General features: G+C 42.9%; 1 protein-coding gene across 7 annotated transcripts in view; it reads right to left on the reverse strand.

The window, feature by feature from the left end:
• The window catches only part of SEC31A (SEC31 homolog A, COPII coat complex component), a 45274-nt gene that overhangs the window by 17247 nt on the left and 15297 nt on the right, over positions 1–12730 (reverse strand). For all 7 annotated transcript variants that reach the window (XM_072862597.1, XM_072862599.1, XM_072862596.1 and 4 more), the window contains 9 exons: positions 12631–12705; positions 10121–10171; positions 9246–9323; positions 6646–6721; positions 5783–5961; positions 3749–3875; positions 3166–3311; positions 1197–1370; positions 457–630 (listed from right to left, as the gene is read on the reverse strand). In XM_072862597.1, the coding sequence (XP_072718698.1) occupies positions 457–630; positions 1197–1370; positions 3166–3311; positions 3749–3875; positions 5783–5961; positions 6646–6721; positions 9246–9323; positions 10121–10171; positions 12631–12705 (1080 nt within the window). The remainder of the gene's footprint in view (positions 1–456; positions 631–1196; positions 1371–3165; positions 3312–3748; positions 3876–5782; positions 5962–6645; positions 6722–9245; positions 9324–10120; positions 10172–12630; positions 12706–12730) is intronic.

Below are 12730 nucleotides of genomic sequence, written 5' to 3' on the forward strand. Positions count from 1 at the left end.
ATGTTTGCTATTGCCACTGCTCAGTAACTTCTGCAGTCAGTATCAGAGCTGGGGGGGAAATAATCAGCCCCAGAAGAGGCTGGTGAGCAGCATGAGCAAGCCTCAAGGCCTGCAGGGATGGCACGACATCAGGGACTATGAGAACAAGGACAGAAAAATCCTGCAGTGCTCTCCCACACAGTCATTCTTGGCACTGAAGCAGATCTTCAAACAAAGGGGGAAAACACCTAATCTTCAGAAGCAGGCTACTTGACAAGGTGTTTAACAGATGTTTCCAGATGAGGAGTAAAGGAGGCATCTGTACCAATTCAAAAGCAGCACCAATGACTTTCACCACACGGCTCTCTGTAGATGTACGTCTCAGCTCAGGTCAAGAGAAAGGAAAAAAATTCCTCTATCCATCACTCTCCAGAATTCAAGTACCATGACCCTCCCTGACTGCCAAAAAACATTTACCTGTTGGTAATACTGCTGGGCTGGAGCCTGGGGCCCTTGCATCTGTCCAGCCCCAGGGCCAGCTTGTCCTTTGGGCATGGGCTGTCTCTCGTACGGTGCCTTGAGGGCCTCCTGTCCCACTGGGAGCTCCCCTTGGGCTCTGCAAAGCCTGTCCCGTAACAGCACGATGTTTGGCTGCAATCAGAAAAGGACAGCGAAGGAAGGTTAACTGCACTGCCTGTCACCCAGTGCATCACACCAAGAGGCTGACTGGCCACACACTGGTGAGCTCTCTCTCAGAAGCCTGCTCTGCTTTATTTGATTGGAAGAAGTCCTTTCTGCATGAGACCTGGGGCCACTGGAACTGCCTTATGTGTGCCTGCCTCCCATCTTGAGCTGCATCATTCCCAAGCCAGCCTGTCTATGAATACCAGCTGACAGAAGATGAGAAGTCAAAAGAAAATAACCAACCATGTGTCAAGGTACATGTTTCACCATCTGGCTTGCAGGAGGGACAGCTGCCCCTTGGCAGCCACTGGCTGCAAAGACGAGGGTGTGAAATGGAGGGAGAAGAACAAGGCCGTGTAATTCTGCCAGCTCAGCGAGGCCAACGCAGGGGGAGGGGAAACAGCCTGACTATCACATCCTCAGGTGCATTTTAAATGGCAGTCTTGCTGGCTAACTGCATCATGCAGAGACCTTTGCTCGAAGTACACCTGTTCACACAGAGACAGGGAGTAAAAAACCTGAAGGCCCCGTACCTGGTTGGTGTTCACAGGGAGGAAGGTCAAAGCTGCAGCAATGCTGCCCTGGGCAGCCAGGAGGTTGGCGTATTGGCTCATCTTCTTGGCCAAAAGGGCCCCCCCAGCATTAGGGTCCACAGCCTGAGTGAGCTGCACAGCTTTGCGCAGGATTACGACTTTCTCTATTAAATCCTGCAAGATCAGGAAAAAAGAAACCAAACCCACAAATGAGAACAACAGGGTGAAGTAGGCCCTGGCTAATGACTGTTGTGGAGGGCTGTTCCTCAGGGCAGCCCTGCAGAACCCCCCTTACCCAATGGGAAGCCCAAAACAAGTGCAGGTTTCCTGGACACTTACAGCTGCACCGAAGGCATGACTTTCCTAGCACATGAGACAATAGAACAGCAAATGGCAACTGCGCACCAAATGGCTTCTAACAGCAAAGCCAGCAGTGCACTGGGTAGAGTTCAAAGCCAAAAGAACTGCTTTTATTAAACAGGATTTCAGGGCCCTATCAGCACTGAGAACGTCTACCAAAAGAGCATGCTTTCATAAAAATATCTGGCGAGACCCATGAAAGCAAATGGAAAACATCATGCCCATCACCACTATTAGTGCTGGGGTGCCGCACATTCATTTGCAGCATTTTAGTAAGTCAGTTCTTAACCATCTTGATCAAAAGGAACTAACAACTCCCTTGGGAGAGTTATCCATGGTTTTCCTGATATTCACCAGGAATACTCCATATCTTGCCTTCCTTGCACATCCCCAAATATCAGAGCTGGTCTTGATTGTGTTTCCTCCTAGTGCTAAGTTACAGGAACATTTTCTGGTCAGTTTTCTCATGTTTTTCTTACTCTCACTGTATTATATTGGAAGATAATGCAAATATTCATTTGCCAATATTAACATGCAATCCCTCTTTAAGATCTTATAGCAGATTTAATAAGAGCGTACCACACACAGAATTTCAACCACACATCACTAATAAGGACTGTTTACTGGTTGTTCAATAATACATTTTTGTTTTTCCCAACAAACCAGCACTTCAAAAAAGGCAAGTAAAAAAAATAATGAAGATAACCAACAGCTTCTATGAGTTTCAGTAATTCCACATCATCATAAACAAGCAGCCTAATTATGACTCCAACAATATTTTTCAATTTCAGTGTCCAAGAGAGCAAACCAATGCAATCAAAATGCAAATTCAAACAGAAGGTAAGTCTGTAAATTAAGCCCTCACGATCAACAGACTGGAAAATAATTTTGATAATTCAAAACTGGAGAGTAATGTGAAACAAAACTCCTTCAACTGACTAAACAGAGACTCACAGCACTGCCAGATAACATCACTTTAAGTACTTTCTAAAACTGGTCCTTCAAAGGCCCTGAACAGATGGAAGAAACTAAGATTATACTATAAAATAAATTATTCCATAATTGTTTCATCTCATCGTCATCAATCCTATTCCCCCCAAGATATTTGCTATATGCAATATATTTCACTGCTGGAAACCAAACCCTGTATGTACCCTAGAGAAAACTCTCATGAGAACCTTCCTATAGTTTTCTCTCCAAATTTAACTCTAATTTATTAGATTTCCTCCCATGAACATCCAAGCCATCTCTTCCAAATGCAAAAATGTCCAAGTATTACCCTGTTGCAAAAGATGCAAGCTTTCAAAGACCCTTCTTTACCAAAACACTCTAAGCCCTACAACTACCTTTTTACACAAGAAGCATATTAGCTTGACTACCCAAAAAACTAGAGCAGACATGAGGGCCATCGTGCTTCACAACACATTTTCCAATATCATATTTATATGTTATTTGTACAAAAGCCACCCATTCCAGAAGGAAGAGACTTGCATCCTGAGATACATGTAGCTATCAGACAGCATCAAAGCTCTACACTAGATCATCTGATTTAAGCGCCAAATGATTGCAGTGTGTTACTTCCAACACCTTTCTTAACAGAATTACCAACCTGAAGGGACAAGGGGCTGTTTCCATCCTGAGCTTTGGTCCAACAAGCAATGAGTTTTTCCATGTTGCCGGCACAAATGTAACAGAGACAAGCCTGTGTCTGCAGAAAGCTGTCCCCCTCGCTCTCCAGCCTGTTACCCAGGAGATCTAGGTAAAATATGAACAAAGATGATGCTGGTGAATCACTTTGGTGACCCCTCCATCACTGCCGAGGCCAGGGAAGCCTGCAACGCCTGTTGTGTCTCTGCTCAGCGCAGTGAGAAGGGATATTGCCTCTGGGCTCCATTGGTAAGGACATAGTCCAGTGTCCAGCACAGATTATCTCATGGGAGCCGGGGGAACTAGCTGAGAGCCATTAGCTGCTCACAAGGGTCTGGGTTCTGTGCTCAGAAAATCAGGGAACATACTGGGAACACGCACCCCAGAGGCTCCTCTCTTCCTCTGCAACAGGACCGAAGAACTATATTATCCATCAAAGAAGCTAGAGGGGCATTACAGTAATTTACTGAAGGAAAACAACTGTGGCAAAGCGTAGTTTTGCTATAAGTGGAATAAATGACATCCAGTCTGTAAAGTGTCCTTACCACAAAGGGCTGCAAACTCATCTGGCCTGGCGTAAGTGAGCACAGCAGCCAAAGCCTCTCTCCAATTCTGCAGATCACAAGACTGCACAATCTCTTTCCAGTTCTTCATTACCACTGCAGTGATGAGCTAGACCAGGAGAGAGACAACAGTTAAGATCTTGGTAGGATTTCCTTTGTTTTTTAGGATACAGTATAATTTACACCTATTCAAGTGTACTCATCCCCACTGTATCCAGGGCCATGGCAGATACTGCACTGCAATTCAACAGCTGCACAAGAGTACACTTTGCTTCAAAAGGAGTTCAGTGAAAATCACAGAATAAGCTCAGATAACACAGACAGTGTATTCTCACTACAAAACGTGCAAGAAAAGAATGCACAAATCTCTGCAAGCTGGGATTGCTGCAGATGGTTTTCAGCGTTGTTTTTGCAGACAAAGATAACATACCAAGTATTTAGCTATAAATCTTCTACACAATGCCCAGCAAGGGGTATGAATTTTGTTTGTCAAACTGTTTCATTTGGCTTTAAGCTCTTAGCCTCAGGCTGACCAGTGAGGAGCAGTTGAAAAGGCTGCTCGAAGGAAGAAGCAAGCTGGCAGCAATATCAACCTAAGCTGGCTGCAGTATCCCTACCCTGCACCCATGCACGCAAGCTGCCTGTCCACAAGCCCTCAGAACAAAATTCCAGTTTCTTCCATCGCAAACTCTGCCTCCAGTTATTTTGCTTCAGACAAAAGACAGACTTGGCAGCTGTGCTACTATTTAGTGAACAAAGCCTTTGTCATGCCAAGACTTCAAGCTCAGAAACAGCTGAACAATGAGTAAGTGTGCAGTTTGGGACCAGAAAAGAAAAAAAACACACCTGAAAACAAATGCAAGGTCCTAACTACAAGGTCAACACTCACCTGTTAGCACAGGCACAGACAACTGGTCAGCTCTCCATAAAAAAACCTCTTCCCAAAGGAAGAACTACAGTGAAGAAGTTTCCCATGCACTACAAAATTCTCCTTCCTCTGATTAGGCCAGAGGCAGGAAAGGAGCTGGGGGTGGGGGAGGAAATCCTGCAGAGTCTTAATACTTGAGATTTTCACTTGTCCACTACTAGAAATGCAAATTGTTCCTATCTCAAACTGGATCGCAGGTGATGACCAGCAAAATCCCACTTACAGACCCTAGCCTGTGGGGCTGCGTGCCCTAACTCCTGAAGTGACTGTGCTTTGCAGCCTTCAGCCATGCTCCAGGAAAGCACTTAAGCACATGCCCGTTTTATAGGCTGCCTCCTGCTACTGTATAAAATGCTCGTCTTTGACAATGGACTGCTAACAAGCGACCATGAGCAACTTTCTCCCGTCCTTTAAAAGCAGCCATCCTTGCCAAACCAAATGTCCTGTGCTCTTTTTAAGGCCACTTCTCCTGTTTCATCCTCCTGTTGCTACTTTCTCACATCAGTAGTAAAGAAGAAAGATTTGAATGAGCAGCATCAGCAATCCCTAGCCTTGCAAAAAGCTGAAAAGAATAATAACCAGCTGGCCCTAACACACAGTCTCCTAGACAAAGGGTGACTGATCTACCCTGGGCATACTTAGCTCTTCTGTGCATGCAGTGAAATGAAGCATTGGCAAAATCTGTTAAGACTCATCACAGGCAGAAATCAACATAATGCTGCTGGCACTGAGCATGGGTCATGTGTGACTCTTGAAAAATGTGAAAGATAACAGACTGAAATGTGTGCTTGCTTAAGATATTTATCAGTGAGAATCTACTAGCGTATATGCAACTCAGAGACACTGGAGACAAGGTAAAGAACGCTCTTCTTGTGTATTGATATCCAGGTAGTGTGCCTCTTCTCTCCTTATCAATGCATGAAAAAAGAATAACATAAATCCTTCTGCTCTGAGATCTTGTGGGTGACTTGAATACTTATTAGCTTCTCACAGAAATAAACCTATGAAACACCAAAAAAACTTTTTAGGTGAAAAAAGGAGTTGCCAAAGGCCTACATGCATGTTGTTTCTTAACTGAAAAAACATACCCTGGTAATTTTGCTCTGCATCTTAGCAAAGTACTTTTCCTGTGTCTTAGAAAGCAGCTCTTGTCCGCCTGCAATGGCCAAGATAATGGCGTCAGCCATGCGGTTATCGTGCAAGCAGAGATCTACTGCGCTCTCAAAGTTACCCGTCAGCAAAGCCTGGGTAATCAAACCGTCCACATCTGCAACAAGAGAGGAGTGCATTTTCAGATGATGGCAGAAAAGTCACTTAAATATGCAACAGCAAGTGATTCTGTCCAACTGTACAACACTGGGCAAAGTTCTCTGCAAACCAGCCTGCTTCAGGCAGGTACTTACAGGGATGCTCAAGTTCATCTCCAGTCTCAAACACACTATGGTCACAGCCACATTAGGTGTAGTACTGTCAAGCATCACTTACCTTGCTGCAGAGCAAGATACTAGTAAATGCTAGCAAGATGCTAGAGGTCTAAATGACCTCTAAATGACTAGTAAATGCTAGCAAGATGCTAGAGGTCTAAAAAAGTCAAACCCAGACAGGGCTCAATGGCTTCTGTGTTATTCAAGATCCCCTGGCAGTTTCTGTACAAACAGCGACGTTAGCACTTCATGCCTGATCAGGTGGGTGTTTTTATATCAGAAATCACTCAGAGTAGCTGGATTTCAGCAATGGGGTATATGAGTGCTGTATACTTCCTTTTCTTCCCTAAAGAAGCTGTATTTTCAAGTGCCTCGAGACTGCTGTGAAATGAATGGAGTTAGAGGCAAATCATGATAATCCTTCACAATCTGTGCAGAAATTGCCTTCTCACTGGAACACCAGTATCAACATCAGTATTTACAAATATCAGCACATACAATGAAATAAATATCAAGGGTTTTTTTACCTCCACTAACAGAGATGTTAAATGTCTTCTTTGCAGATCCCAAGTCTTCAGTTTCTTGTTTATGGTCCTTCACCCTCTAAGAGAAAGGAAAAGCGTAATTTTTGAGATTATGTAAGCACTTGGAATATACACACACACTTAAAAAAATATGGCTTTTGCAGTACTAGTTAAAGATAGACTTTCAGACTACCAGTCACCTAAGAGATCATTAACTTAGAAGGGAAGAGTATCCCTGTCATTTGTTAGAACACTGTTTCAAGCACAGGATAATCAACTTCCCCTGGTGCCTGCATAAAGTCACCTCTTAAGCACACTGAGAAAGGCCTGGGCTTATCAAAGGACCTCCAGTGCGCACAAACACACCATTATAAAAATCATTGTTCTGAGAGATCACAGTGGACTATTTTTTAAAATGGATGCAACGGGGAAGCACTGGAAGCCCCAGATTTCTAGCCACCAGGGATGGCTTATGCAAGCACAAGCGTGCATACCTAGAGATCACAAATACCAGCAACCAGACACCTGGATCCTGGGTACTAACTTGCATACGTGCATCCGTACCCATATATACATGCAACCCTCTCAAAGTAAAGCAGCAGCCACAACTACAAAAATCAGAAACCCTCTCTCTTCCTTCCTCTTTCAACTTCAACCCCTACCAAGAACAGTCTACCATAATGCCACCTAGGTTTCACTTTGCTCCACTTAGACTTCTAGCTCATCCTTGAAACACTCTGCACTAGGCATACACCCTAGTTTAATTAAGCAAGACACAAGAACACATGCTTAATTTTCAACACAGAAGTCCAGCATGGTCCACACAGACTTAAGCGCTTTGCACTCAGTACAGAAGTGCTCAGTGGACAGAGGCTGCTTTTTTATAAAACTCCCCCAGGAATTAAGATATGGAGCATTTCCTGCAAGTACTTGGATTTTGGGATTTCAAACAAAACATTTCAATAATAAAAAAATAATACCAAGAGGGAAGTCTCTCTCCATCATCAATTTTCACAGCACAGCCTAAGAGTGCAGAAATTGTCCCACAAACTACCTCCTCTGTCATACGCCAGTGCACTAGTACATACAGTGGGAGTTCCAAGACTCTGCTGAGAACACCCTGCTTATATGCTAAGCAGTGGAATTGTACTTCAGAGGATTAAGAACAAGCACACAGTCGACCAAGAACGGGCATTTGGGATGGGGAGGTAAGTCTGAAACAAGCTTTATGTTCGGCTCATGAAAGGAGGCAGCATCTGGAAAATTACTCTGCTGTCAGATAATGCACGATATGTGTTTGGTATCAGTTGAGAGCATGTTGTGACTATCACTGAAATAATGTGCCCATCCGGTTACTTTATGTATGTGACAGCACTCCTCAATGCATCATCAGTGGCTTCAGGCCAATCTCACAAATATTCACCACTCATGCTGGTAGGCTAAATTCATGTTTGGCTGTGAATTCTCTCCTAGAAGAGACATTTATTATGAGATATCTAACATCTTCATGATTACATACAGCAAAATCCTTACGCAGTCAGATACATGTGTCTGCCACTATATTGTCTAATGAATTAACAAGCAATCAAGTGCCTAACCTAAGGAAAACACTCTGTTTGGTGTCCTATTAACAGGCTGTTATATGGAGTCAACAAGTGCACCACTCCAACATACATGAGCCATAAATCACTGTCCTCATTTTCACAGGCAACTGCAGACAGGCACCAAGCACAGGTTTGAGCACAGGTAGTTTTGTGCTAACAGCTCAAATTCTAACCCAAAAGGGAGACTGAGGGAATGGGGGAGAATGAAGCTGGCCTGTTCACACAGCGATACTGGTATTTTCAGTGCTATTAACCTCACGTGGCAGAGGGTGGGTCCTTAGTTCTAATTATAGACCTGTTCCCATATTTAAAACACAGGGTTGAAAACAATGCTGCTCCAAAGGACAGAAATGAACAAAAGCTGTAGGATCCCAAAGGCAGAAGTGGTGGAGCACAAACTGCCTGTGATAAACCTGGCTGAACTGTTGCAACAGATGTTCATAAGGCAGCTAGCTACCAAAGCTAGCTGTTCAAGTGCAAAGGGGATGGATGGCACTGTGATGTCTGTGGGAGCAATACAGAGAACAAACGTTCCCCCTCTCCTCCAGTACCACAGTTGCATCTCTGTGAAGGGTTATACCTAGAAACAGGGCAGTAATAAGCTGACAGCTTGATAATAATCAACCAGAGGGAGTGAAGAAAGGAATGAGGAAGGGGGGGAAGGAATGCATTAGAGTTGTGGCAACAGATCATTTAGTACGTGTTAGGGAAATGTCAGAGTGAAAATTATGGCAGAAGTGCTTGAGTCTGGTGCCAACCGCACCCTTACAAAACAAACTCGTTGTTCTTTGCCACCAAAATCCAGTCACATGATGTCTGAGGCTGATGAAAAAATCTCAAGCAACTTAACAACAGCCCACATTTTACTCACTCTGAATAATTTATTGTATTTCCAAATATCCTCAGGACTAGAAAAAGCCAACAAAATAAAATGCTCTTAACAGTAACAAAGTAAATACACAGGAGGTCAACAGGGTTAGTCTAGAAGGCAACAGATACCTCTCCCAAGAACTGCTCCTCTGTAGTCTGGCCTTCACCCTCCTCATTGGGCTCAGATTCATCAGATTCTGCAGGAGCCTTCAGCAGAAAGAAGATGCCATAAAAAAAAAGCCAGCAAAAGAGGAAGAACTACTTTGCACTGCAGAGTATAGCCACCTTCCCACCAGCAATAGCCAGAACCAGACTGCAAATCACAGAAATGCATTGGCAATATATGCTTGAGTATGACAAACATGGTAGAAGCCCTCCGTTTCCTCACTCTTTGTCATTACACAGTACCTTGTGCTGTTTGCATTTTAGCTGCCTGGAAACATGCAGCAGACCTTTTCTTTCCCATTAGACAACTACAGATGACATCCAAAATGCCTACAGCACAAAAGCAATGCAGTCCTCCTGTGTAGACTCAGGCCATTGCAATTACAACAGGCAACACCTGAACTGTGTTTATCACTCTTGCAGGGAAGTGTTACAGGACGACACTCTCAGTCCTGCTTTTTTTAAAGCCTGGGGAAGGTGCTGCTCTTGAAACCAGCTGCCAGGCAGCAAGGCTCTGCCCTACCTCACAGGCAGCACAAAGTGCGACAGTGGGCAAGACACAGGCAGCAAAAAGGAAAGGTGGAGGGACATCACTGAGACCCTGAACTAAAACCTGTGACTGAGCACCCTTTGTTGGTGGGGGGGAATCTGAGTGGAAAAAAGTGCTTGTTTTTTTAAATAAGTACCTTCAACCTACTGAATGTAGGAACTTGTCATATGCTGGGTTATTTGTGACTTACTTTGGGACAGCTACCAAGTGGAAAGAAAAATTATTCTTACTTTGCACATTACCATGGCATTATCAAACTGAACACAGAGCTGTACACGTGTTTGCTTACCTCTCCCAAGTCACCATCTGCAAGACCGTCTTTATTCAGAGCAGATGTAATCTAGAAAACAACCAAGATTCAAGTAAGTGCCCTTTTATTTTAGAGAGGCAGACCTCTCACTGATCTCTCAGATTGCAGAACTGGCACACGTAGCTAATACGTTGCTTGCAGAACAGTTAACATGAAACTAAAGCCATTTCCTTTCCCAGCCTGATGATGGATACTGCTAAGCCCCCTGGCGTCCCAAGCTCTGGTGGAAACAACAGCTGCTCTATGCCTTTAAACCTTTAATTGTTAACTCAAGGGCCTCAAACCTCACTAGAGCTGCTGGAAAATCACAGTAATAAAAATAGTATCAGAGCATACAGGACAAAACCCTCCGCCTGCTCTGGTTAGGGAAAATGAAGTGGTGACAATCCTTGTGGAGCAGGAAGCTGTGGTTTCAAGCACAGCAGGCATATATGGCTGTGGGCTAGGATTTTCCAAGGTACAGAAGAGTTAAAATGCCCAGCTTTTACTGCTTTGCAAAGCACATCATGACTCCAGATTCAATTAGGGACCTCAAAAATGCCAATTTAATGTATAGTTTAGTGTCTGTGATAGTCTATAGAGTATAGAGTTAGTGTATAGTTTAATGTATATGCAGAAAATATATTAGTTTGGCATCTGGGAGCCTGGGTTTCCTAATGCTGCTAATGTTATCTACTGCTTTTAGTATTGCAGGCTTTATTTTACCCTTGGAGGCTGGTTTTCACAAAAAGCTGAGCTCAAATTGCTGGAGATAGTTTTCCCTTTCTTTTTTAATCATTCATTTACAATAGAAAGGAAAAATCCAGGGCTTGATTTGCATATGAGAATCACAGGTTTTAAGAAGATAAAAACAAAACACCATGTTCTTAACAGCCTATTCCAAGAAGCTGAAATCTGTGACTTTTTTTTTTTTTTTTTTTTTTTACTTTCCTTACCCTACCAGTAACATGAAAAACAAGTTGTGATTTAGCAAGTTTATCATCTGGGTATCACAAATTTTCAGACGAGCTGTCCTGTATTGTTTCTTGACACTAAAAATAATGGATTCAACTTCAACGTGGAATGCTTTGTTGAGAACAGCTACATGAAAACATGGCCTTGCAGCTCCCCTCATCTGTTCCTCAAATACTGAAATAATGGGGTAGGCCCAGCATTTCAGCCCACTCAGTTCAGCTACACCCATTTTCCCAGCTTCTCCCCATGCACAGGGCATATCAAACCCAGAGCAACAATGGCAGTGGGCTCCAGTCTGCGTGAGGCCGCTCCGCAGGACCACTACTAAATTTCAATTGGATTTCCTAACTGACATCTGCTTTTCAAAAACAGGATTTCCCTTGCTGTGCTTGCCTTCAACTCATGCAACAAAAATTTAGAAGCTGAGGACAGACTGTTAGCAAAAACATTATTTTTTTCTGTAATCATAATAAGTTTTCCCTGGACACCACTTAATTAGTAACCATGACGACATTTTTATGGAGCCATGCTTTGAAAATAAAACATTAGTTTGATGATACAATGAAAATGAGTCAAACATTCAAATCCACTGAATCAGAACTGAAGAAATACTAGACAGTTCCTGGGTACAGCAAACGCACATCAGGTATCCCCCTGTAACACTGAGATAAGAAACTTCTTCCAACTTGGAAGAAAGCTCTATACTTAAGATGTGCAAGTTGCTTCCTGGTAATCCAAATTTTGCCTTTCCAAATGTAACCAGGTTTGATCTTTGTTTTCTTTTTCTTTGTAAAAACAAATGGTGTCCCACGCAAAAAGGACTATTCTAGGTTTTTCAAGGTAGTTAATGAAACCCTGAAGACTTACATGTTCTTCAACCAGAAAGCCTAAAATCAGATCAGATTCCATGATTCCTACAGCATAAGGATGTCACATAACAAAGTTACATGAGTAGCCTGAACCAACAAGTATCAAAGCTTCTTGATGGGTGAGAATTTCAGACCAACACTGGACAGTCAGATGCAGACACGCCTCTAAAGTCTGTTGCCTGCTTTGAAATTTTCATTGAACTTCCATATTGCAAGAAGATGATATAGCTAATAAAAAAACCAACAAAGCAAACTGCTTGCTGTAAGAATTCTGAAGTTACTCATGAGTTGTTTATCTAGACAAAATTTAAAGAGCAGAGGAAGATTCCTAGTGTCCTTTGGAACAAAGGAATTCCTTAAATAACAAAACTATTCAAGTCAGCCATGTTTAAAAAGAGGCTCTGGCACCATGGGTAACAGTTGTATTATAGCTATTAGGAGAGCTGCAGCACTGACAAATACTATCTGCTGGGAAACAGACTGAAAATAATGTTGTATAAAAATGTTTATTGTATACAACTGGTGTATACTGGTAATTGCTCTTCCAGGCACCAGGTAAATGAGTACTTCAACCATACATGGCATTGTCAACATTTTAGGCTTTACTCTGTGGATACTTCCATCAGTAAAGCATTTAACACAAGCACAGCTTCCAGGAACATTTACCTTCTTCCTCAGATCATCTTTCCTGTATCCCAAGAGCTCAAGGTATTTAACACGTGAATCTTCTTCAAAGTTCACCTTTAAAAAACAGAAGTTAAAGAGT

The sequence above is a fragment of the Ciconia boyciana genome, chromosome 5 (genome assembly GCF_034638445.1).
Source record: "Ciconia boyciana chromosome 5, ASM3463844v1, whole genome shotgun sequence".
NCBI classification, from domain to species: Eukaryota; Metazoa; Chordata; class Aves; order Ciconiiformes; family Ciconiidae; genus Ciconia; species Ciconia boyciana.